Source organism: Toxotes jaculatrix, chromosome 6 (genome assembly GCF_017976425.1).
Source record: "Toxotes jaculatrix isolate fToxJac2 chromosome 6, fToxJac2.pri, whole genome shotgun sequence".
Taxonomy (NCBI): Eukaryota; Metazoa; Chordata; class Actinopteri; family Toxotidae; genus Toxotes; species Toxotes jaculatrix.
Genome location: NC_054399.1, coordinates 10,262,176 through 10,288,320, shown reverse-complemented (window position 1 = coordinate 10,288,320; position 26,145 = coordinate 10,262,176). Strand labels below are relative to the sequence as shown.

General features: G+C 42.8%; 1 protein-coding gene across 1 annotated transcript; it reads left to right on the top strand.

The window, feature by feature from the left end:
• Nucleotides 1–8: 8 nt before the first annotated feature.
• On the top strand, nucleotides 9–26,145 carry acbd6 (acyl-CoA binding domain containing 6). The gene is made up of 8 exons (XM_041039919.1): nucleotides 9–496; nucleotides 710–774; nucleotides 1,041–1,137; nucleotides 4,173–4,249; nucleotides 8,170–8,275; nucleotides 10,267–10,356; nucleotides 23,098–23,128; nucleotides 25,228–26,145. The coding sequence occupies exons 1-8, from the start codon at nucleotides 218–220 to the stop codon at nucleotides 25,380–25,382; spliced, it is 900 nt and encodes a 299-aa protein (XP_040895853.1). The 5' UTR covers nucleotides 9–217; the 3' UTR covers nucleotides 25,383–26,145.

The following is a 26,145-nucleotide window of genomic DNA, read 5'->3' as shown; positions in this document are numbered from 1 at the left end:
AGCCGGAGCTTTTAGTTGACCGTACTAGAGACGGACCAACGGGAGAAACAAATCCGACTGTCACAGACTCTCAACGATAAGGGATTAAAAACGACGCCGTCGCTGAAATACTTTACAAATATTTATCCGGCAGCTTCTCTGCGTTCGCATTTAATATCTTTCACACGGATCTACGGCGCTCGTCGTGTCTGGCGTTACGCTATAGACAACAATAACAATGGCTTCTGGGTCGCCGTCCTCCTCCCCGGACACTGCGACGGGCTCAGGTACAGACCCAGCCCGCCCCGATACAGGGGAGCCCCTCGGCGGAGCAGGTTCAGACTCTGATTCGGACCTGGGCTTGGGAAAATTTGACTGCAGCGCCATGGAAATGGGGGACCGGCTGGAGGGAGAGGAGCTGGAGAGGGAGTTTGATTCGGCAGCCGACCGCGTACGCGATCTGATTCAGACGGCCAGCAGGGACCAGCTGCTGTACCTGTACGCTCGCTACAAACAGGTGAGTGTCGGAATGAATGGCGCTATGGGCGCGCAGGCCGATTTTAAGCCTTCAAGTGGTTGTTCCAGGTGACTTTAGACGAGAGCCACATGCAGTGAACATTCAACATTCATGTTTCATTACTGATTTTTAGCAGATCACTCCCATAGCCGTTCGTTGCCAGTTGCTGTTATTAGGCCTAGGTAATCAGTTGATTCACTGTTGTGTTCACAGGTCAAAGTAGGAAAGTGCAATACTCCGAAGCCTGGATTCTTTGACTTTGAAGGACAGAGAAAATGGTACGTAGCCTAAACTTGGTTTCAGTGGTACGGGAAATGGTTTGCACATCGTTGTAGACATACATAGGTTGTTATTGTGGGTGTGGGTGTGTGTGTGTGTGTGAGAGAGAGAGAGAGAGAGCATTTGCTTGTCTACTCTTTACATGTTGCACTTGTTATGTACCTGTCTCATGGAGTAACTACACCTCTGAGTATCTGAAGCAAAAGTAATTCATTAAATTCATATTTTGAAAATAGTGATGACAATTATGAAAATATCATTACAGGCAAGCCTGGAAGCAGCTTGGAGACATGGATGCGGAGCAGGCAATGCAGGAGTACATTTCCTGTGTCAACGTGTTAGACCCTGAAGGCAGCACCAAGGTAATAAGAATCATTTCTGAGTTAAAGCTGATTTCCACAACAGCATATACTGTATTATACAATCCAACTTTGCATTGTTCACTTTCTTGTAATATAGTGGGTTCCAAAGTAAGTACTGAATAAAGCAAAGTGATTAAAAAAAAACTCTGACACACCTCTATATGAGTAGGAACAGGGAGGTTTAATAAAAACTTTCTTAAAGATGTAAACATCACAGATGGGAAGTGACCTGCAGACTTCGTGAAATTTATTTAGTTCGCTGTAATCTTCATGTCTTTCAATACTGGTGGAGTGTACCACATGATGAAGCTGAGCAAAAGGTCAAATTCATCCAATCAGAGATTGTTGTCTTAAAGCTCCAGACTTCAATTCTTGTGTAAACCTGTACTTTGCCTACCTGATAACAAAGATTTAGCTAAAATCCCACCCATCTGGTACTTCATATTTGCTAAAACAAGCTTTAAGATGTATTTAAAATAAACATAACTATTCATTTCAGCTCTGCTCCATGATGTTGAAAAATTACAAATATAAAAACATTCAATGTCATATTTCTGCCCTTTTAGAATGCAGTGCAGTGTTTTGTCACTAGAGGTCAGTGTGTCAGTGTCATTTTGACTCAGGCCTTTTAGTGTCTCCTCACTCTTCACATGTAGCATGAAAAATACATGAGGAGATTATGTTGTCCTCCTCAATAGTTGACATTTTGGGATATGAATAATGAAAGAAACTGTCACAGTATGACCGTTGAGGTGTGCCGGTGTATATGGTGACATAAGAAAGTTTGTTTACATCTCTGCACACTCCTGCGTCACATCATTGGACTGTCAGGAGAGTTGTGTTACCATGGAAAGGTTGTCCTTTGGGGCACTGGCATTCAGTTTCAAAAACAACTTTGTACCAGCCTTCTACCAGCGGTGTTGGGGAGAATATAATTAATGGAACACAAACTTGCCATGCATGATGTTAATGTTTAAATGTGTGCTTGCATTGAACAAGGCCAGCTGATTGCTGTGCATGACTATTAACTTGATGCTGTTCATTCTTTAAAAAAGTGTCAGGATTTAAGGAGACATTCTCAAAGGATGATCTAAAGTACACTGAGCCAAATAAAACTCAGTGTGAAGTTTATAGCAGCTGGCAGCACTAGGTGTCTAGCATTTCTTCAAAATTTGTTGTCAGAGCTAAGTCTGAAACTATTAATTTACACATTTAGAGTTTTCCATAAAAAAAAAGTTCTAAAATTGAGATGGTTGCTATTAGACCAACATTAAGGAAATTGTTTTCTAAATTTAGCATGCATCATTTATGAAAATACTTGACCATCCTGCTAAGTTTGCTGAATTACTTAAGCCAGATAAAGTTTGATAGCCTGAAACTTATATTTATTTAATTGAAATCAAAGTTGAGGGGGTTGATTTAAAACTCTGTAATAACATGACTGTATATATATATATATATATTTATGTAATAGTTGTAACCAACAAAAACATGTTGCTTTCCAAAGCATAGCTACATTTTGATGTTTAAAGTATTGACGTATTTCAAATAACTAGGAAAAAAAAACCGTTATCCCTGATGATAAGCCTGTGGGTTGCCATACAGTAGTCAGTAATTAGGTAAAAAGGTATCACTAAAATGGAAAGCATCACACCTGAAAGCTCCTGCCACGTCCACAAGACAAACATGTGACCAGACTGTGTGGATTTCCTCTATGAGAATAGTATACTCTCCAAATGGAAGACAATGGATTCACAGACACTCAATGCTCTACAAGCGCAGCCCCAGAGAGAAGGAATTGGGCTGTTTTTTCTTTCCATCGTCTGGTTTCCCTCAGCTCTTCATTACTGCTCCTTTTCCACCCTCCTTGTTTTTCTCCACCTCTGTGCTACCTGCTTTTCCTCTATTAATCTTGGCCCCACCCTCTTTTCTTCTTTAAACCCTTCATTCTATTATTACCGCTATCCACCCTCTTTCTTTGCTCCCTGTCCATATTTATGTCACCTTAATAGTGTCACTGTCAACCACGTTTCCAATCCTGACACATGCTTTTGTCCTCGACCATGCTGTGGAGCAATGCTCGCTGACTCTGCTCCACAGCTGCACAATGCCAGGAGAGAGCCCGGCACAAATGCCCCCCTGAAAAGCAGCTGATTGTATTAGTGTTAACAAAGCACCTTAGCATGGCGGTGGCTATTCTTTTGGAAGCACAGTTAAAATGGTGTAAGTAGGAGTGCATAGACAGAGAAGCAGAGGAGAGAATAATAGCCAGAATTTGACCTCTGTTCCTGTCTCAATTGTTGAGCAGACACTGGCTTTATATTACATTACACTGCAGAGGAACGGGGCCAGTGCATCAGCGAATATTCTGAGTTTCTGAAGTGAATTAGGTTGTCCCAAAAGTGCACGCACAGTTGTTTTGCGTCGCTTGTCATGTTCTTCCCCACTCTCCCCATTTTCTGAAATCAGATTTGTGCGGGTTCTTTTGTGAGTCAAGGTTGGTCAGCGAAGAATAGGCTGGGTAATAAAGTCTTGGCTGAACTGAATGCAATATGGAATTCCATGAAAACACAAAAGATTAACAACAGTCCCAAATGAAGGCGCACTATATTTTATGTTGTTCTGCTGCATGTTATTGGTTATTTATTTCCAGTGAGGTCACGTCTAAAGCCCCAGAGACTTGTGTCTGAGAGTTACACTATTTGAACTACATGTGAACTTCTCTTATTGTGCATTAGGCTTGCAAAGGCTATAGGGGAAAGGCCATAGGTAAAGCCATTCATGGTGAATAGATTAACCCAGTTCTATTGTATTGCATTGAGCACACACACACAACAGGAAGGTCAGTGCCTCTGTCCATATAGAATGGCAACACGGGCTGCAGTAGTAAGCCAGAATAGACTAGGGTGGGGACACTATCATTGAACGACAAGTTGTTAAGTGACAAATATCTGTATTGTATATATCACGTTTAAGTTTGACCTGTGTATGAGGTGGATGTTGCTCTTTAATGTCTGGCTGTTTTGATTTGACAGGAAAGACAAGGAGCAGAAAGGAGAACAGGCTTCGGAGGAGCAGCAGTCAGCTCTCTATACCAGGAGGAGATGATCAGGTATTTACCTCAGAAGTAACACAAACACACACACACACACACACACAGAGAAGCATACATCCAAAACGTTCAGTTATATTGGTTACGTAGGGACTGACAGTAGCGTCTTAAAGAGTTTCACAAATGCACATTGTGCGTTGTTGTTCAACTCTGTGTTCTTAAGTTGTGTTTTCAGATTCCAGTGCACCTAAAAGCCTTTCCCAGATCTCGAGGGTGCTTGAACAGACTCAGCTTTTTCCTCCAGTTGTGAATCACCACTTATTTAATGCTTAGGTAAACTCAGTCTGAGTCTGGCATTGTTAACCAATGGTCTTGATGCTGTATTTGATTATATTCAACAGACCGTAAATGCAGTTAGGGTCTGGAGACGTCATACAGTTCTGATTTATGTTAATGAAATATATTCTCCATTTACTTCTGCCTGGCAGACTTACTCAAGCTTAAAAACCTCATCTTCATTTCAATGAAAAAAGAGCTCTTTTGGAGATGAAAATGAGATGTGTGAATCCTGCAGGTTTTCCTCCTAAATGGCTGCATGTGATTAGTATGCACAGTCTTGGGAAGAGGCGGCCAGAGTCTCCCCTTTTTAATTACGTTACGATTCGGGGGATAGTCCGGGGGGGGTGGGGGCTGGGGGGACGGGTGGTGAAGACAGGCCGGGTACAGCAGATGAAGGCGGGTACAGCAGGTTTCCCAGAACAGTGCTCCCTTTGGTGATATCCAGTTGCAGCGATGCCCTGAGGGAAACTGGGAAGGAGGAAGTCATTAACATGGCACAAACACACACCTATGCACTTGTGTGCACACATAAACATACACTTGCCACTATAGGTTGACGCGATTGCATCCAAATCCATGCACAACCTGCCGGAACTGTCACACTCACTGCTCTGCTGCATTTCAATTTCCTCTTTCATACACACAAACACACACACACACACAGACACAGACTCACTCCATATTAAACAGCTAAGCACCTGTTAACCAGACAGAGACTTAATTGCATTGCTCAGTGCTCATCTCAGGCTCAGAGTGTGTGTATATGTGTGTGGTGTGTGTATCGACAAAAGCAGGATTGATTAGCAATATCCCTGGGCTACTGAGCTGATCAGTGTGTGATTGAAGAGGCTTTGAATACTACATTTGTAATTCTCTCGGCCACCTTGAAAGGGGATTCTGATAAACAGAGGAGGTTTTGTTGTCCGGACACTTTGCTGGAAACCAGTGCTGACTTTTTGGAGTTCTCATTGTTTCTAGAATTTCCATCGAGCTCAGCCATGTTGAGAGTGTAGTCCAGGGTCCTATAGGGGATGTGATGACAGATTGTGTAGGCTTGTGTGTGTGTGTGTATGTGTGTGTGTGTGTGCGCATGTGATGGATGGTGTGGCCATGGCGCTGATCAGTGAAGCTCAGGCCAGGTAGATGAGTGTTCTCCACTACTGTGGCCAGTTTAGCCTGATGGATGAAGGACATATCTGCCAGTACACAAGACTGGACACACACACGTGAGCTCCAAACGCTCACACACACACACACACATACGTATATATATATTTATACACACACATATACCCTTTGTATCCCAGCTGTTGTGAAGACAGAGTAGCCTGTGACCTTCCCAGCATGCACTGCGGTGCTGTTGATGTCATGTCGTTTATAGGACCCACATTAATCATTTGTTTGTTTATAGCCCCTGTGTGTTGGGGTGTGTGTGTGTGGATTCATGTGTACTCTCACTGTGGTACAGACACAAGTAAAGGTGTTACTTGTGTCTGTACGTTCATATGTGAGCTTATTGTAGTGATTGTGTATATTGTATAACCTTACCATACATACTTAGCTGCATGCTTGTACTTTATATATGTAAGCATGTGTCATGCACCCGTCAGGCCAACCCTGTCTGACCATCGATGAAAGACTGATGAGCTGGCCTATTGATTAGTTGCCAGGGGAGACGGATGGCGGCCACACGTCAGGGACACTCGGGGTCACCATGGCCATCAGACAAGAAAGTGGGTGTGGCCCAACATGGAGACTCATGAATAAACATAGTGCTGATAATCAGGAGTATGTAAATGAATGTGCTCATACATAACCTAGCTGTGATAAAAGTGTAATGAGTTATTCATAATTCATCACAGGCTGATGAGGAAATGGTGGGGCGGGGTGGGGGGGGGGGTGCAAGAAAAGTGAGGGAGAGAAAGCATGCAGATGAAAAGATGAAAAGAAAGTGCAGAGGTTTATTGATGAACTTTGTGTCTGCAGTTAGTGTCAATTTTGGAACTGCATTCTCACAGAAAATAAGAAAATGTGCTGACTGTGGACAGGAAAGGTTTATCTTCCGTGGGTGTAGTTTGAAGTTGTAGTTGATCCAGCTGTGTATGGAGTAAGGACTCATATTGTGGGGCAGTCGATCTCACTGGGACCGAGCAACTATGCTGTGATTTACTGAATAAACTTGGTATCGAACTTGGCCAGTGGTTGTTTTAAGAAATGCATGCACCCCATCCAAGTGCTTATGTGTTAAAGACTGCATCCTAGTGATGTTGTGAACCCTTCTTTATTCATTAGTATTTCGGCTTTAATTTCAGAAATTTTGTATTTCAAATCCACTGTTTCTTTTTTAAATAAAAGGTCAAAATCAAAGCAGGGCAGACTGAAGTTATTCTCACTTTTAGTCCCTAATATGGATCAGTATCCAAACAACAATAGATCTTATTCTTTCCATGGTGCAACTCAATTCCATCTTTATTAGACTTACTCTGCGTGGTAGAGATAAGTTTATTTCATTAAACTTAACTGTTCTCAGTGTGTAAAAGAGATCACTATACATAGCTCTCCTCTCATCAAGTTCACAGAATTCCTGGGAAGTTCTGGTGACAAAAATTGGGATGAAGAAATATTTGAGAAGACTCAAGGAAACCGTTTGAGTGCCATGGTCTAGCAGTGCTTCTGACTTGAACAGAAAGTTTTTTTGTTTTTTTTTTATTTAAAGGTTCCAGCCCACATCCAAGTGTTAGAGCCAGACCAGTGGTTCATCAAAGTTACAGACAACTGGCCATTTTCTCCCCACCAAAGTAAACAACATCCACAGTTTTAATAGGGCAGCAGCCCACAGTGGCTCCTGTGTGGCTGGAGCCAGGTGTGTGCTGTGGGACTTGTAAGGCCCAATGCGGCAGAGCTATTAGGCGTCACGGACAGGAACAGGGGGATTTAGCCTCAGGAGTCACCGCGTGGGAGTGGTACAGTGGCGGGTATGTGGGGTTTCTGTCAGACAATGGAGCACTAAATTCAATTAATCTGAATGGCCGGCATGGTTAAGCGGGAGGGGAAGGCGTAAAGCTCTAAATGAGATTTTGCCCCTTCTCTCCTGCTCACCCAGCAGCCCTCCACCACCACCACTGTACCCTGCCCCCCCCCCAGCACTCACTCCTGTCCCCAATGCCAGGAGGTGATTAGAGACACTGAGATATAATCAGAGTTGGGATGGTGCCTTTCTGTGTGTGTGTGTGTGTGTTGTATGCCAGTTTTCCCGAGGGATAAGGCACGTGTGGCTGCTGCTTGTGTGTGAGATGCAGAGTAGTTGTGTTTCTGTTTTCTGTTGTATCTCTGTGTTTGATGACTAAATACTGTAGAAACAAAGGCTTTTCTTTCCTACGTGTCTCCACATTCTTAACAGATGATGCATTTTAAAACAGTTAAAGGGTAGATTCACTCAAATTAGAATTCACCTCTCACCATTCACCTCTATTATATTGTGGTAGAGATTTGCTATGAAACCTTAAACAGATATCTCAAAATATAACTAAAACCAACACAAAGTCATCTGATTCTCGAACTATAAATGATGATCAGAAAAATATACAAAGTTGACTATATTTCCCTTTCTCTCTCTGTTTCAATTTCTGTGTTGCTCTCAGGGAAGAGGATAAGAACATCTTTGACTACTGCAGAGAAAACAACATCGACCACATCAGCAAGGCCATCAGCTCCCAGAAAGTGGATATCAATACTAAAGACGAAGAGGTAACTACAAAACGCAGTGCTTAAAAATATGCAAATTGTACTGTACTGGTGGCATGTGAGAGTTTCACTTTATAATACTGCTTGAATAGATAATTACCATGACAACTCTCTACTATCTACTGTATGTTTGTACGAAAATCAACCTTTCACCACAGGATTCATGAACATCCTCCAGCATCAGGAGGCATTTACCCTGCTGAAGTGTCTTATAGCAATACACTGAATCCATACCAGCTGCAGGGTTTCTGTCCTATGCTCTGACCCCTTGGGCAATTGCAGTTGAAAATGATCAGAGGAGTGTCATGAAAAATACAGGCCACTGGGGAGATGGTTTTTTTGCAGTTATTACCTAATAGTTTTGATGATCTGAAGCCACAAACACATGAGAACCACTCCTCAGGCTGTGGTGCATAAATTGTGTGAACAGCTATTATTACCACCGTGAGGTGTTTTCTGGATTGACCCTGAAATCCATTCATCTGTCCTTGATTCATTATCGGCCGGGCCAAATGGCTCGCTCCCTGTCTCTCTTTCATCACAGCCGTTCTTCAGATAAGCAGGCAGTCGGCTGGTGAGTTCCCAAAGACCAGATGGTTGAGGGCCCTCAGCAGCAGAGAAAGCTTTGTCTGTCCTGTGATGTTGTCGTCCCCACTGTCACCCGCAGTGCTGCTCCCTCAACAGCAGAGGGCAATGGTGAAGTTTAACATCAGCAAGGAAGCCTGATCTGCAACTGCAGCTCAGAGAGAGGGGACACAGAAAGAGGCTCTGTCCCCGCAGATACTCTGTGGGCCTGTGACCAACTATCCACTATGTGTTACGTCTTTCTAATATTAACTATAATTAAGTATTGCCAATTAAGTATCGATTAAGACTGCAAATATGGGGACGCTCAGTCAATGAACTCACCCTGTCACTCATGCAAATTCCTCATAGCTCCTGGTTACGTTTCCTTAGATGCTTTTGTAAACTTATTTTTTCAGGTAATAAAAAACCAATAAAAGCAATAAAAGCAAACAATAAAACAAATATAACAGAAAAAAAAATTCAGGGAACCGACCACTTGAGTGAGCTTAACATTTCTTACATGAGGTTTAACCTCCCTTGATCAGAGGCCATTTCATCTCTGACCATGCTTAATGTCCTCTCTGGTCAATATCAAAGCTTACCCCATCTCTGTTTCTGTAAACGTTGTGTTCTCAACTTCGAATGCTGCACTTAGTCTGCTTGACACATTCAAGCTCCCTGTTGGAGGTAGTAATCCCTGGTCTCCAGTGAAAATGTGGCCAGCAGTCAACAGCAGTACACCTGGAAAAGAGCAGGAAAGAGTGAGAGAGAGAGAGAGAGAGCGACCAACTTATTGGTATTCTGACCTGGCTGAAAAGTATCCATTTTAACATGCAGCCGTGGTGATCAATATGATTTAAGCAACAGAATTGGACTTGGAGAGTTTGCTTTACCTAATTGGCCTCACTGAAAAATGAGCTTGCGTGGTTTTATTAGAACAAGGATCTTGGACCTAAGGAGAGGATGGTGTGAGTGTGTGTGTGTGTGTGTAGGATGGAGTAGGGGGCTGCTGATCAGCTGCTCTTGTTTTGTGCACATCAATCAGGGTTTGCAGACTGTGTGCAACTTTCTGTAATTTGTCCTGGAGATCTCAGTCTGAGCTTGAACCACCCACAGCTCTTCCATGCACACATTTACACACGCGCGCACACACACATACACATACACATACACATACACATACACATACACACAGCAGTCCACATACTGTATCTCATCACTCTGTCCACAGGTCATTATGGAGCTGAGGTCCAAAGGCTCTGAGTTCTGAATGGTTGTGCATAATTTATTTTGTCTGGAAGCAAATAAACTGATTGAAGTCTTGTTTGAGTTTGAGGCACAGGGGATGGAGGAGGATGCCCTGTGTGTTACATGAAATCACAACATAAACATCCTGGTTCTGAGTAATTGTGTGTTTGTGTTTGCAGGGCCGGGCTCTCCTGCACTGGGCTTGTGACAGAGGACACAAGGAGCTGGTGTCTGTATTACTGCAGCACAAAGCAGACATCAACAGTCAGGTGAGGAGCATGTCTCTGTCCGTCTGTCTTTCTGATTTTTTTTCCTGTGCATTTTAAAACAAAATTGTACTTCAAAGACAGTTTGATTTTGGTAGCTAATTAGTGCCGGTTGTCACATTGTGCCTAAAACGTAGAATGTCACTCAGCAATCGGTTGATCACTAAATTGATGAGTAGAAGTCTTAGTAGCCCCCCTGGTTCTGAAATTGTATGACTTCTATAAAGACAACTATTTTTTGGTTGCTTTCATGCACATGCAGCTTCATTTGCAATTACACACACATTCATGCAATGCACCGTTTCTTTTTTTGGCGCAGATTTACATAACAGAAAAGGTTTGAGTTTTCAGTGTTGGACAACTGTAATGTGTTTGCTGAAGTGTAGTGGCTGGATCTTGTTTCAGAAGTCACTACAGAATGTGTTGAGGTCTGTTCCAGTGTGGATAAACAGGTATCAGTGTTTGTAATAGACAGGGTTAGGGTGGAGATGAAAGGGATATGGCAGGAGCCTAGTAACACTGCTCAACACACATGTAAACCCAAGGCAACTAGTGACATGTTTAGCACCCCCATTGCCCTTCTCTTTTCCCTCTCCATCCTCTCCAACCCTTCCAGAAGGTCACCTTTAATTCACTTTGTGCCGCAGACAAATCCCCCAGAGCTTTAGCAGACAGAGTTAGCTGGTAGCTAGCCTAGTGTTTAGCCTTCCCAAGGTTTAGCTGCATCCAGGAGGCTTTAGCTTTGGCGGTAAGCTGGCTCAGCTGCACATCGGAGAAATTACTCCTTTTCACTGCCCAGCAGCACGACACAGTGCAGTTCACCGGGCTGCACACTGAGGCTTTAACTGTAAGGCCGAATCAATTGGAAGTAATCAGGCAAATTGTTTTATGTTGCACAACCCACATAATCAGGACATTTCACAAATGACTTTCTCTTTTGTGGTCATGCGTAGCCCCTTTTGTTTTGAATGCGGGAGGGAGGTGGTGGTGGGGGGATTTGTGGCGAATGGTTCATAAAAGACTTAACAGTGGGATAACTACAAAACACTTCACTGATGATTTAGAGCCATATCAAGATAATGACAGCAGAGGATGATTGATGTATAGATAGATGCTTTTGCCCTTTTATAAGATGTAGCGTATTTACAGTCATGTGTCCATCATTAAAATATAAATTGATTTCTCGAGGTGCCAAGAGTTTTCAGCAGTCAAAGCAGGGAACATAAATCTTTGGCCAGGTGGTGATATTGGATCGCTGAATTTGAGCAGACTCCTAATTTATTTCCCTGCACTTTTTGTCTGATTCTAGCTCATTTGATATCAAAACACAAAGAGGGAAATAATCCTGTCTTTTTTTCTGCTTGTATCATTTCTAATAGAGCAAACAAAGCGAATGACAATAACATGGAGATTCTGGATGAATTTTAATTATTTAAAACCCAGTTCTGCTTTAAAATGGGTCTTTTTGAGTAAATGTGTGTATGTGAGAGATGAAAACGTTAAAATGTTTCAGTGGCAGGATTTTGTTACCAATCAGAATATAGACATCACCTGATTTCATGCATTCAGGTCATCAGGACCTTTCCACCCGCCTGTCTCTCAGGTGTCACAGGAAGCCGGCCGTGGAGGAGGCTGAATATTAAAGAAACTGGACCCCTGCAGCAGTTAGTGGTAGCAGATTTATGAGGTGGCAAAGAGGTGGCTGAGAGAAAAATATAGTCAGCTAAATCATATCACTCTGTCGCAATGCCAAATTATCTCACTATGTAAAGCTTACAGAACGATATGCCTCTCATTAGAACCTGCTCAAACATCCTTTTGTGTGTGTGTTTTTTTTTTCTTTGGGGTTAAGTCGATGAGGAAAGGAATGAAGGAAGAAAAAAAGGAAAGTAGCAATTTTGTTGCGTTGGGAAATGAGAAAAAAATTGATTGATAGTTTTATGCTTCTGTCCTTTTTGTCCAATGCTCCCATGAAACAAAGAGTATGGGTGGTTGTGTGCGTTCATGAGAGGAATAGAGGAATGTTTGGGTTGTTTGCAGGCTATTAGAGCGACCAGTAATCTCTCTTGACCTCCACCAACTGCCGAGCAACCAGTAAATAAAGATCAAACATGATTTATGCTTAATTTGTTGATTAAAAAGGGGAGGGGGCCTTGAGAGTTAAAACAAAAAGTATTATTATTTGCTTGGCAGAGGAGGAAAATCGTTTGAAATTAATCAACTGATTGTTTTAGTGAATTGTTCCCAAACCCTGGTAACCTGCATTAAGGGCTCGTTTGATAGTTAATCCTGGATCAAGGCAGGGTGGGACTACAATAGGTAGCTGTGTGTATTTGAATACACAGATCACAGCTCTGCCACCTGCCAACTGTAGATCAGGCCCCGGTGTTGGTACCGTACATTAACACCCCCCCCGCGCACCCCCACACCATATCACTGCTCCCTCAGCTAATACACCCAGAAAAAGTGGGGCAGACAGCACCAACTGTGGGAAAGATGACAATAAAACCTCACTTAATGTAATAATGAAAATTAAGGCTCAAACACTGGACTTATATTCTGTGTGCTAGAATGTATTTAAGAGCATTAATGAGGAATAAGCTTAAGCTATAGGACATTCCTTCATATCGTGACAGTAGTGAAAACAGATTCAACAATGGACAGTTCATTAGTTCTTTACTTACTTTTTTGGGTAATGACCAAAATGTGCTGTAATTATCGAAAGCTGTTTACTTTATCTTCAGTTTGAAATATCTTGATTACAATAATTACGTTACTTTTGAAAAAACAGTCTCACATTCAGTAGCCAGTTTGCTCATCTGCCATGGAACTGTAGATGTTCAAATTTCTTTACTGAGGCCTTTTCCAGGATCAAGAATGGACTTTTTCTGTAGCAGTTTTGTGCTAAAATAAAATTAAACACTGATGCATTCACTGATGCACTTTTAGGATGTAGGTTTGAGATGTTCTAGTGCAAAACATCCCAACTTTTCAGGTGAAACATTTCTTTTGTATAACTAGAGGTTGCAGAGTGTGTTGTTTCAGTGGTCTAGACGTTCGTCTGTGTGTGTCCGCTCTTCCTGTGGTCATTCTCTTTCCAGATGCTGTAATCCCACACTCACAGCTAAGCCTAATCCCCACAGGTGGAAATCCCAAACTCTCATCTGACCTCCCCAACAAACTCTCCGGTTGCTATGCATTTGAAAAAAGGACTTGCCCATTTGTGGGAACTGGAGTCAAAAAAGGCAGCAGGGCTTTGGTTCAGAGGAGTTTTTCAGACTATAACAAAGGTCGGGAATGGCCCAGAGTAGATTTACACAATGTCTGACTTAGAGCGATTACTCAAAGGGTAAGTGATGGTGGTGGGATTAGGCTGACAAAGAAGAAGGACAGGTGAGATGCAGGGCAGCACAACACAAATGCAATGGCAGGAAGGAAACACTGTTGAGGATTAAAGTAGGAGGAGGTGATTAGAGAACGAGGCAGTGCAGGTTTGAAACACATGGCAGCATCTCACATGCTTTTGCTGGACTTATTCCTGCATTTTTTTTTTTTTTTGCTTTTCTATCTGTCCCTCTCTTTCTCCTTCTCCTCATCACTCTCCCCTCCCCCCAAGTTCCCGTCCCCTTCGCTCCATCCCTCCCCTCCCCGCCTCCGCCTCTACTTTGTATTAAAACAACATGATCCATGAGGCGGGGAGGGCGACTCGCAGCACCGCTAATTCTAATTAATCCAGCGTGGTAGCACGACCACGGCAGGCCCCAAGCGCTCCCAGTCTATCAGATAGAAATTCATAACTTAATTGAGGTCAGAGCCTCGAGTCGGCAGAACAAAAGTCTCCAGCCAGGACCAGCTAGATCAATAGTAATAAATATCTGACTGGGCGGCCTACAATTGGTGGCTAGAGAGCACACAACAAGTCTTATACACAGTCTTCATGTGGAACCTGCAGGGTTATCTGGGCAGTGTGTGGTATCAACAGTGTTTGCCTGCTTGTGTTTGGGACAAAGTCAGAGTCTGTATGGCTGATTTGTAGTGGCATAGTGTCTCTCCTCGGGTATGGACCCATTGATTTGATATTGATGTGAGTGGTGTGGGTGGACTTTGGACTGTTGATTTATCTATATAATGGAGCCAAGCAGTGAATTCATGACTGCGTGTGAAACTTCAGCTTTAGCCTTTGTCAGTGATGAACTTGGGAAACATGCGTAATATAAAGGGATATTAGCTAATTGTGTCAGTATTTCTGTAAAGGCTGATAACAAGACAATGCAGTGCACAGTGACAAAGATGTGTTTAAGGTAAGTAGTGTTGTTCACCAAAGAGCGGCTGAACCCAAAGGTATTTGGTTTACAAGATCAAGATTCAAGAATCCAGGAGGAGGTGGAACCACAGAATGTGGCATTTTTTCTTTGATACATCAATTAAACGATGAATCAGCTATTTACATTTTTTAGACTAGTTTTCCATCGGTACACTAGTCAGTTATTAGACTAAAAGTTTTAGCTCTCTTACCAACATCAAATGGCTTTTTTTAATGTTTATAAAGTCACTGACAATTTCATGCTGCTCTTGAAGAAAGCTGATGTCCCCTGCTCATTAGTTTAATCATCCAGTGTTACTGTGACATAGTGCAGATGTACTGCATGTCAAATTCATGGAAAAAAAAAACATAAAAAGTCAGACTCCCTTGTAAATATTGCTTATTCAATTACCAAATAGCAGAGGGCTAAATTTTTTTCTCAAAGGAGAAATTGTTTCCTAAATAAGGCGTCCTGGGTTTGTGCCAAATCCCCAGCTCACAAATCAAGAAGCATGTCAGAGAAAATATTCCATTTTAATCAAACTGAACAAATCGTAAGCATTAGCATCTGTTCATGCACATTTTTCATGAAAAGGCATAATAAACCTGTATCGATATTTATTACATTTCATACTGAAGCTGCAACATACAGCGAAAAATCATTCTTGCAGCCTTTTATTTTATATTATGCAGCTCTACTGAAGGTGTTTGAGGCTTTTTGCAGCAAAGCTCGGCCCGCTGTTGTAGTAAAACAAAGAACACTGAACCCTCTCATCTGTGTCCTCTACCGTTGTGTCAACTACTTGTGTGATCAAAGTGGTAAACACACACACACACCATGGTGGCTGATTGAAATTCTATGGTGGAGGCATTATTACACGTTTGTATCCCTCCCCTTTCCCAGCACTGCCTCCTATAACTAATGGCTCAGTCAGCCCAGTCATAACAAATATTCAGCAAGATTTGTCATAATTGTGTGTGTGTGTGTGCGCGCGCATGCAACCTATCCCTAGAATATATAGGGTCTTTAAGAAAGAAAAGGCAGCAAGGTGGGAAAGTAAGGAGAATGAATATCTATATATCGGGAATTCAAAGAATAAAATAAGACGGAGAGAGAACTAAAGACGTGAGATAGGGACGAGTAAATGGTGAGAAATATAAATTTAGGCACCATTAATGTTTTTTTTTTCTCTTCTGTTTATATTGTGATATGGGTGCTTTTTCACATTTTTGATGGTATGCAATTCACAAAAATACACATTCCTGTCTCCATTCTTGGTTTCTAAATATATTCGCCAGAGACTTTTTCCAGAAACTCTTCAGCTAATATATATATTCACGTCGCAATATAAAATGACATATTCCACAAGGGGAGAACTTTCCTGCTCACCTGCAGACACTATCAGAGAAGAAACAAGAATTTATATTTAAGGCAGAATAAATGAGAACGTGTGTTTTTTTCCAAGTGTCCTCAACATGCAGCATGAGAATGGTTCAAACTTGACACACACTCTCCTGTCTCTGCTGATTCATACTGGACTCTGAAACACTCACTGATTAGATGATTATTATCTTCTGGAAGATTAACAATGGCTAAATCGTTATAGGAGAAATTGTCAAACAGGTCTTTTTAGTTTTGGATTTTAAAGCACATTGGAATCTGAACTGTGGCTGCAACTAACAATTATCAGTCAATCTGATGCCCATCTTGTTTTCCCAGACTCTGTGGAGATGTCTTTAAATGTCTGGTTTTGTCCAACCAACAGTCCAAAACCCAGCGATATTCAGTTTACAACATTATAAAACAAAGTAAAAAACAGAGAAAGCAACATGTTCTCATTGGAGAAGCTGTAACAAGCAAATATTTGACTCCAGTGATTTACCGATTATCAAAAGAGTTGCCTTTTCATTTTCTCCTAACTGGTTAATCGACTAATCATTTCAGTTCTAATCCAAACTCACCTTGATAAAGTATGATACACACGCATAAAAGCCACCACAGGCACCACACACAGCACTTTATATTTTACAAGCCACACTGTAAGCTGCTCTTATGGGATTCATATTTAGTACTTGCTGCACATTAGCTGGACTCGATGAAATGAAAGCTGTTGCCGTGCTGTGTTAAAAGGGCCTATTGGACACAGATACAGTTATGAATCTATAATATGAGCACTCAGAAAAGAGCCAGCAACTTGACAGTAATAGTGCAGCCTAAAGAGCCATTCCAGCAGGTAACAGTCCTCTTTGCCATCATCAGCTGTTGTTTCTTTCTTATGGGCCACTCACTGGGCCTTGCCTACACTCAACTATTTGATTTCCATCGTTCTTAACCGTCCACATAAATTGTCAGGAGCATTAAAGCTGTCCTCGACCGTTTCAGACAGAAGGGTGGGGGGAGAGAGTGAGAGAGTGAGAGCTGGATACAGACAGTGAGGGGAGGGGACGGGGGTGAGGAGAGAGAATAAACAAAGTAAGTGTTTTGCCTTCCATCAGTCTCCCGCAGTACTCAGCTTTATGAGTCCCTCACTCCAAATGCCTCAGCTGCAGACCCTGCTGCCTGGCCATTGATTTTCATATTACACTCTTTTATGTATTTATTTATTTCATATATTTCTTTTTAAACATCATCGATGAGCCGCGGGAGGACAGACTGGGGCCTCTGGCGATGTTAATTCTCAGCCTCAACCTTATCCTCCTCTCTGATGGCTTTAATGGAGGCTAAGGTGTCCCATGGGAACAAGCAAGCTCTGCGACATGGGTAGGGGAGGGAGGCGTGGAGGGGAAGAAGAGGTGCATGAACCGAACAGGGTAAGAGACAGCGATTTAGAGGAAAAGGGAGGCTAGGGGAGAAAAAACAGGCTTCTTCTGTCTGGCAAAGAGAGTCAAGAAAATCTGAACATTGTGGGTAAAGGTATAATCAGGGTTGTGTTCAGATGGATGACATCTAAGGTGACACAATAAATATCTATATTCGTTGGCACCCTCCAGGACCCCTGAATCATTCAAGGTTTTCCCACAAACCTTAATGCTCTCGATGGCAGTTAGGGGTATGAGGGGGAAAGGGGGATCACCCAGGCATCTGAAGGACGCTCCCAGAAGGTGTGAAGGGCAGTGGGTTTGGCGTCAGGCTAATTTGACCATGGGTGGCAGTGCTCACACACTGAGTGACAAGGTTACCTCTCCCTGCTCACAGAGGAGACCCAGATTCAATTAGTGCTGGCCTCAGTCTCTAGATCCTTTTAACAATGGGGGCCGGGGTGGGGGGGGGGCACTCCCAGCGCATACACACACGCACACTCACATCAGAGGGTTAACCCACACAACAAACGCAGGGCAAACTCATGTGCAAGCTCAGGCCTGTCCAACATCTTAGTGACAAAATGCACTGGTATGTGACTGTGCATGGAGACATTTCAGTGCATGCATTCCATGTTTAGTTTAATTAACAGAATGTTTTGTTCCATCTTCCAGATTACAAACAGTCAGTTTATCATTTAGTTTATTGTTTGATTGTTTAACGAAAGTCTGGAACTTTTAAGTTGTGCAGGAAGTTTGTTTGTCCCAGTAGCTCCTCTGGTTACAGATGTGAGACTCGGTGAAAGAGACTCTTCCTCTCCTCCATCATGCTCAAATCTGTGCTTTGCTTTCTGATTGATGGCACCTGCTCATCATAATGCTATCCGCTGGAATCTGCATACCAATGATCCTAGCCGCTTATCGATTCACCCCCTCATCTTCCCAGCACACACCCTTGAGACTGGTACACATACACATCCTCTCTCTCTCTCTCTCTCTCTCTCTCCCTCCCCCGACCACTGTCATTATAAAAGTCAGCAGCTGCTGCATGCATTGATCATAAATCATAATTGCTTGTCCATTTTTCCCCACTTGTTTAATGTTGCTGTCAGGGACAGTGGGGAGGGAGAAAAGGGGAAGGCGGGGAAAGGAAGAGGGGGAAGAAAAACCCAAAGAAAGTTTAGTGAGACACAGAAAGATGAGAAATAAAAAGAGAGCTGACTGAGAAATAGAGAAGGAAAGGAATGAGGTAGTAGAAAGTGAAATACAGAGAAACCGAGGATATGATGGTGGTAAAGATACAGATGTAGTTGTGTTTAAGGTAAAACAGTTTGCTAACAGAGTTTGCACATCTTGGACCACACTGCCCCTTTAGAGAGACACTAGAAGACTGGAACAAGTTTTTTTCTTCTGGAATCCATATCTCTGCTCACACCAGGAGAATGACTGCCAGTCATCCTGGCTAAGGTCTTGTTCGTGTACAGTAATTATACTAATTTCTCAAAATGATTGTCTTCATGATTTATTGATGGTGAATTCCTGCACCTTGCACCTTTTTAAGCAATATATTTACTCCGACACTGATGAAGTCAGTGTGTGCCAGTAATATTTTGTCCACCTTGAATACTTAAATTATTACAATTGAGAATGGCACCATTCTTATTGGACACTAATGGATATGAGAAAGATTGTACAAAGAAAAAACACAAACATTTTTTTTCCTTTGCTAAAGAAAGGGCTTGGTTTTAGCAGCAGTAAGGAACGTGGTGTTAAGGAAATTAAATCCCCACAGTGGCCTCCAGATCACCCACCATCTACTGTTGGCACTTGGATTGGCATGGTATGAAAACATTCAAGCTTTTATGGTCCACAGGGACAGTACACTCACAAAAATACTGACACACACATACACTGTGCTCGCTGCAGCACACTCCCCAGCTGGTGGTGGATTTGACGGACTTTTAACCTCTGCCCACAATCTCTTCTCTGGCTCGGACACAGACAAACAGAATGAAACGCAGACAGAATGAAACCTAGTTTCGAGCAGGCACAGACTCAAGGGACTTCCATGTCCTATTTGTATCCCTGCCCGAGTTGAGTTTCTGCCCCTGATATGCCCTTGATGCATCCTCTTAATCCTGGTATAAATAGATCGGGTTGAACATTTGGAGTACCCTTGTCCCATTGTCTGAGATCTGTGAAGGCAGACTGATGGAGAAAACAAGTTGAACCACTTCCCAGAAATGAACACAACATCTGTGACAAGCCCTTTGCGCAGATAAACAGAGCTACAGACAAGGTTTTTATCCATTCCTGGTTGGCCTCAGCCCGACTCCGAGTCAGAATCCTGAACTCTCATTTTTGAACAAGCTGAGTAGAAAAAGCCTCCGGGGGTCTTTCTAACATTTGATAGACTGGAATGTACCTTTGCACACAGATATATACACGCCATCATTTTGTTTATGACTTTGCTTTTCTCTGTCTTTGGACCGATTTTGGACTCGTTACAGTATTATTTTGATCTGTTAAGGCACAAAGCTAAAGAAATAAGGCTGTTTGTCATATCTCTCTACATATCTTTGATTCACTCTCATTCTCTTTCATCCATCTTGCTTCACATCATTTGTGTGGTAGAAATGATAGATCGGTGTAACTTACATTCTGAAAAAACTGCAATAGTACTAATAGATCAATCCCTATCCATGCTGCTCCTAAGCATATTGCTCCACCCCATTAGGGTGATACGCTACACTGTGCTGGATCTCTGCTGCTGGTATTGTGCAAGCAGCTGCTTTATTGAGCACTCTGCTGACATCCAGCCCAGCATTTCTGCACCGCAAGGGGAAACTTTGGATGACATGTAAAAGCAGGGGTTTCAGTGCGACATGCCTCAGTAATGGGATGGAAACAGGGGTGCACCGGGGGGGTGGGGGGGTGCTACTGCAGCTAACTGCAGGTATTGTACGGGGAGTAGGGTTGGAGAGGGGGGAGTGTCTCTTCCAGGCTGCTTCCAAAGCAAATGGAAGACAATCCAATTTCCTGTGATTCCATCAAGCCTCCGTCCTGGATCCAGGGGCATTAGGGAACACTGGGAGGACAGGCCGCTGACCCCTCACATGAACATGCAAGAAGCATGTAGGCTGCACATATACACTGGCATGCTCAACATACTTCCTCACATAGGCAGCAACACTGAATATTTTTTTGCTTTCAGTCTCACTTAGGGCTGCAGCTAATGATTATTTTCATTGCAGATCAATCTACCGATTATTTTCTTGGTTAATCGCTTAGTTGTTTAGACGTTTAGTTTAAAAAATGTCAGAGGATGATAAGAAATATCCATCGCAGTTACCAAAAGCCTGAGCTCATGTCTTCACGTGTCTTGTTTTGTTCAACCAACAGTCCATAATCCAAACATATTTACTTTCCAATAATATAAAAAAAGAGAGAGAGAGAAACAATCCTCAAATGTGAGGAGCTGGAAAAAGCACATATTTGAGTCATGTTTCATGCAAAAAAGATTTCAGCTCTCTCAGACTCAGTCTCATTGTGCTTTATCTGCCTCTACTTGCATTATCTGTCACTCATTATTGCTTTTGTGTGTGTGCGTGTTTGTGTGTGCTTTTTGAACAACGAACTGTAGATTAACACTTGCACTGCAGATTAGTGGTTAAACCCCTTACAAACTCCCTTACACTTTAATTATAACTGTATGTATTTATGTGCCTCAGGGTCTTTCCCTTGGCTCTGGCTGTAAACATCTGCCACTGTCCCATTGTGCCACGTGTGCTTGTGTTTTATTCAGTTAAATGAAAGAGAAAATTAGTATATTTTTTCCACCTTGGAGCATCAGAGCCTCTTGTTTTTTTTTTCAGAAATGGCCTGGATGGTGAAAAATTCTACCCTTCAGGAGCGGTATCTAAATTTGTCAGTTTTAGCATAGTTCTACACACTCTTCTCTAGACTCAGCATCATTGTAACAGACAGACAGATGTCCGCAGTACATCACAGGTTGCAATTCTACTCACAGACAGACGGGATTGTTGTCTTGGGTTAACTACGGCACGCTTTCCACGCTGGTGGCGATTTGCATCTGTGCTCTGTGATCCACCCAGAGGGAATAGAAAGCTCTAATCCAATCAGCAGGTCCCTGAAGTGCTGCCCCTGAGAGAGAGAAAGAGAGGGAGAGAGAGTGAGAGAAAGAAAGAAACACAACAATAGGATCACTCTGCACTGGGCCCAGCCAGAAAGGGAAGACAGGAAAGAGTGGAAGGAGGAGGAGAGATTGAAAAGGAAAGGGATCGAGACTGAACAGGAGACTGAACGGAAAAGATAGAGAAAGGTGGATGTGGTAATGAAAGGAGAGAGAGAAGGGGAAAGACAGGAGTGAACAGAAAAAGAGAGAGATGACTGGGTGAGGTACTGAAAGGAAAGAGATGACGGAGGTGTGGTTTGGAGGTCAGGAGAAACAGAGGAAGAGGAACGATTGGTAGAAAGTAGAGGAAGGACATGGAAGCAACCAAAACAGGAAGGTGCACGAGAGGATCGACTGTTTGGAGGGCAAAGAAGGAAAAGACTAATGATTAATTTCACCATAACAGTTTTAGTAATTTGACATTTTACAACATAGAAGCAAATGTCAGTGCACCTGCTGGCTTTTAATCTGCCTCTGAACGTCTGAAACCATTGTACTTGGCTGAACGGCTGCTCTTGTTCTTAAGAGTGGAGGCAACAGTTTGACCATTTATCATCATTATGAGGTGCAAAGGCAGGCCTGAGCAGTGATTAAGAAGTGAATCTCCTGTTGATGATGCCTGTCATATATTGTACCTTATTACACCTGCACACGTGCACACGCACGCACGCACGCACGCACACACACACAATTTCCCTGTCCCTAATCCAGTACTTGTTACTAAAATTATATCTTTACCACTGACCCTTTGACCCAAGTATCATTTTTACAGTTCAAAGGACACACACCCACATACACTCATGCATATGTGGGTGTCACACATAGACACACACATGCACGCAAGAGACCACCACTGACTTTCTGGTCTTCTCTCCATTGTCCAAACAACAACAAAAATATGGAATAACACCAGCCTCATTCTTTCAGGCTCTCCAAGACCTCCCATGTAGTGTCAACTCTTACCACAACAACTGTGGGGATTAGATAACATGGGTCGAGTTGCAGGTTGGTGCTAACGTTGGTCGGGTGTTGAGTGTTCAGGTATGATGAAGGCACCTTCGCTTAATAGGTGGAGTTTTAGTGGCTTGTTGTTTCAAGTTGATCAGAACTGGAAGTCACCTGCAAGTTGAAAGGTTTGATTTCCAGGTCACGTGTTTTTTAAATCAATATCTCATCTTCTCATGATCCCCCTTTGGTACTGTGAAAACATGCCACCCTTTGTCCACAGCTGACACGCTGGAGGTAATTGGTATTCTTGCAGCTGAAGGTTTTCCTGTTGACTCTTAGAAGTTTGAACAAAGTAATTTACAATTTCTCTCACACCAAACGCTGGCAATATATATGTTTTATTCCTGATATTATTCTTAGAATTTGCATTCTCCAGAGTATTTTATTCCTCCCCAGTCACAAGCCTGTTGAATTAAAGACTTGTTTTTGTCTTTTACAGGATAATGAAGGACAGACAGCGCTACATTATGGTAAGGAGGCCTCTCTCATTAATTTCAACATTTTCAAAATGTTATACACGCATTTCAAAACAGCAGAATTTATTTTCTTTTTCTTCCATAAAGCTTTTTTTTGTGACCATGTGTGTATTTTTCTGGCGAATGGCGAATATCTCATTTTGGAACAAAACTCTTCACATTTATCGTGCACTGACATCATTACGTTGTTGGCGTCCGCATCCTCTTTATAAATGCCGACTTGTTTTCTGTACACACTCACTCATTGTCCACATTTGACTTCCCTCCACTCTCTCTTCTATTCCTCATCTTTACTTTCTACAGTTGATTTTAACCTAGTTTCTCTCATTCCTCTCTGTTGGATACTGTGGGTGCATGTGTGTGTGTGTGTGTCTTTCGGTATGTATGTGCGAATGTGTGGATGCCTGTCTGGTTTTGTTCTGCGCGTGTGCGTGTGTGTGGGTGTGTGTGTAATAATCACCCGGCCTCCCAGAGGAAATCAGCGGTGGTCCTTAGACTCCCCTGACCCTCTCATGCCCCAACTCACATGTCCCTGAGGGGCGGTTCCCCCTGTCCTCTGAGTGTGTGTATGTCTGTGTGTTTTCATGTATGCGAATGCGTCTGTGTAGCTGCACCATCTGTCCCCCAGCTTGGTGGCATTGGCGTGGGTATGTTGCATCACCCAACAGAGATCCACTGACACACACGCACACACACACTCAGCAGAGGAAGCTCCGAGGATGGGGCATAAAAAGATGACTAATAAACATAAGCGATGAACTCCAAGAGACAAATAGCAGAGAATGAAAATTCATTCCCACCTCTCTTTGCACAGGGCCACAGTAGCTGGCAAGTGATTAATTGAGGGTTTACTGCTCACCATAAATTGTTCTCCTCCTCTACGGCTCCCCTGAGGGCCAGCCACTTTTTACAGCTCAAGGCCCAGGCGAGACACCCGCCGCCATGTGCACACACACCGCTGGCTAAATAAAACACTGTTTAGATCAACAAGAGGAGGACTGCAGGCTTGGCTGGAAAAATAAGCCAAGCTTTGTTAGCCTGATTAGGCTGAAAGATAAGTGATTCTTGTAGCCCTTGACTCTTATGCACCTCGTGCAGTTCGTACACACAACTCGCACATGCACACGCACTTCCTTACATACTCACATGCATTCCGATGTATCATCGTATCTCATGCGCACACACACTCCTGCCACCCAGCCCGCCAGCCACCCCTGGGCTGGAGGTTAAAAGGCCTGGTTGTCAATCACTGCGGCTGCTGACATCAGCGATCATGGCGCAGCACAGCGTCTGCTCTTTAAAAGGAGAGAGAGCGAATGACACTGACAGAAAAGAGCACTCAGAACGAGAGAGGAAAAGAGAGGAGAGGGGGGAAGAGGTGCCAGAGGGGCGAGAGGTGCATCAGGAACGCAGGGACCCGCTAACTGGGTTAAGAAAGTGCAAGCCTCCCCCCGTCTTCCCCCTGCACAGAGAGAGAGCAGACCCTTTTAGCAGGGCACAAATTGCCAATGGGGCAGAAATGAAGTGTTTGAGGGAACCACAGGTCCAGGCCAGTGTCAGTACTGGGCCTGCAAATGGGCTTTTCATTAACTGCAGCACTGTACATACTCATACTGTATTAAACTACAGTACATAGAAGAAAGGAAGAAGGCAAATTTACACAAACCTGGTTAACACCATCATAACAGCCTAAAGAGCCATCAAATCCACAATTATGACATGTATCCAGTAAAGAATAAATGATACAAGCACAGTATAACCACATTCTTCTGGTGATTGCACCTCCATTGTTTCAAAAGGTACTCAGAGTCTACAGCCACACTAACAACTCTGTGAGGCTGTTAGACACGTCAATGCTTTACATCAAATGTTAACAGTAACATGGGAACATGCTCATAGTAGTTTTGTAGGAATTTGGTCATAAACCGAAATACCAGACAAAGTTTTGACCTCATGACAGTGCAAGATAAATCAGGATAAAGCATGGCTAAAAAAGCTAAATGTTTGCTGTTTGTCCTGTATCTATTTTATTTCTCTCCTCTTTTATGCTATTCCTCTCCTCCTAACTTTTATTTTCTCTCTTCTTTTCATAGCATCTGCGTGTGAGTTTGCCGACATTGTGGAACTTCTGCTGAACTCTGGAGCAGACCCGTTCATCAAGGACATGGAGGGCTCTCTCCCTGAGGAGGTCACTGAATCCAGCGCCATCTCCACTCTCCTACGCCAGTACACTGCTCCGAAAGGCTAGATCACCTTTACCTACCCGCCACCCCTGTCCTAGTCTCATACCCGCTCCACTCAGTCACCCAGCCTGCCCACCATCCTTCCTTCCTTCAACCCTGAAGTTTTATTTGATTTTATTTCCAAATACTTGTAGTGAGTTTGATTTCATTGGCCTAGCTTCATGGAAGGGTGTAAACACTAGCCCTCCCATTTGATAAGACACATGAAATGAAACCCATTGCATGTCTTTTCATCCATCAAAATACTGCATATTGACTGTATCTGCCCAGTAGGTTTGGGTGATATTATGATTACTGTGAAATGATAGAGATCTGTCAGCTGGTAGAGATTTTGCTATACTGACATAGCTATACCTTTAATTATCTTTTGTGCTGTAAGACCTTTTTCAGGACTGCTTATTGGCAATATTAGGTTGATAGGATTTGTACATCAATGTGATGAAGTATCTGATTTTGTCAGGTATTTAAGTCACTGGAGGAACCAAAAACAGACATTCCCATCCACTTATTTTATCCATGATCAGTATAAAATTCCAAGAAATTCATGATATCACAATACTTATCGCAATATAAAATGATGTATACTGTAAAAGAAGATACATATCACCCACTCCTGCTGACCAGGCCTGATGACCAGCCGGGTCTTTTAGTCTTGGTCAACCCTCTCTGATGGTTTACATTAGTGCAGGTTTGTTCACGGTTCAGTTGTGTTACATTCTAAGGAATGCTTTAAGCATTTGACATATATCATCATTAAAGTCATCTACA

Bases quoted from the DNA above. Each gene is read 5' to 3' on its own strand.
- acbd6 (XM_041039919.1), top strand. From the start codon at position 218: ATGGCTTCTGGGTCGCCGTCCTCCTCCCCGGACACTGCGACGGGCTCA. The intron at 1,138-4,172 runs GTAATAAGAATC...TTGATTTGACAG, and splicing joins ACCCTGAAGGCAGCACCAAG to GAAAGACAAGGAGCAGAAAG. The intron at 4,250-8,169 runs GTATTTACCTCA...TGTTGCTCTCAG, and splicing joins TACCAGGAGGAGATGATCAG to GGAAGAGGATAAGAACATCT.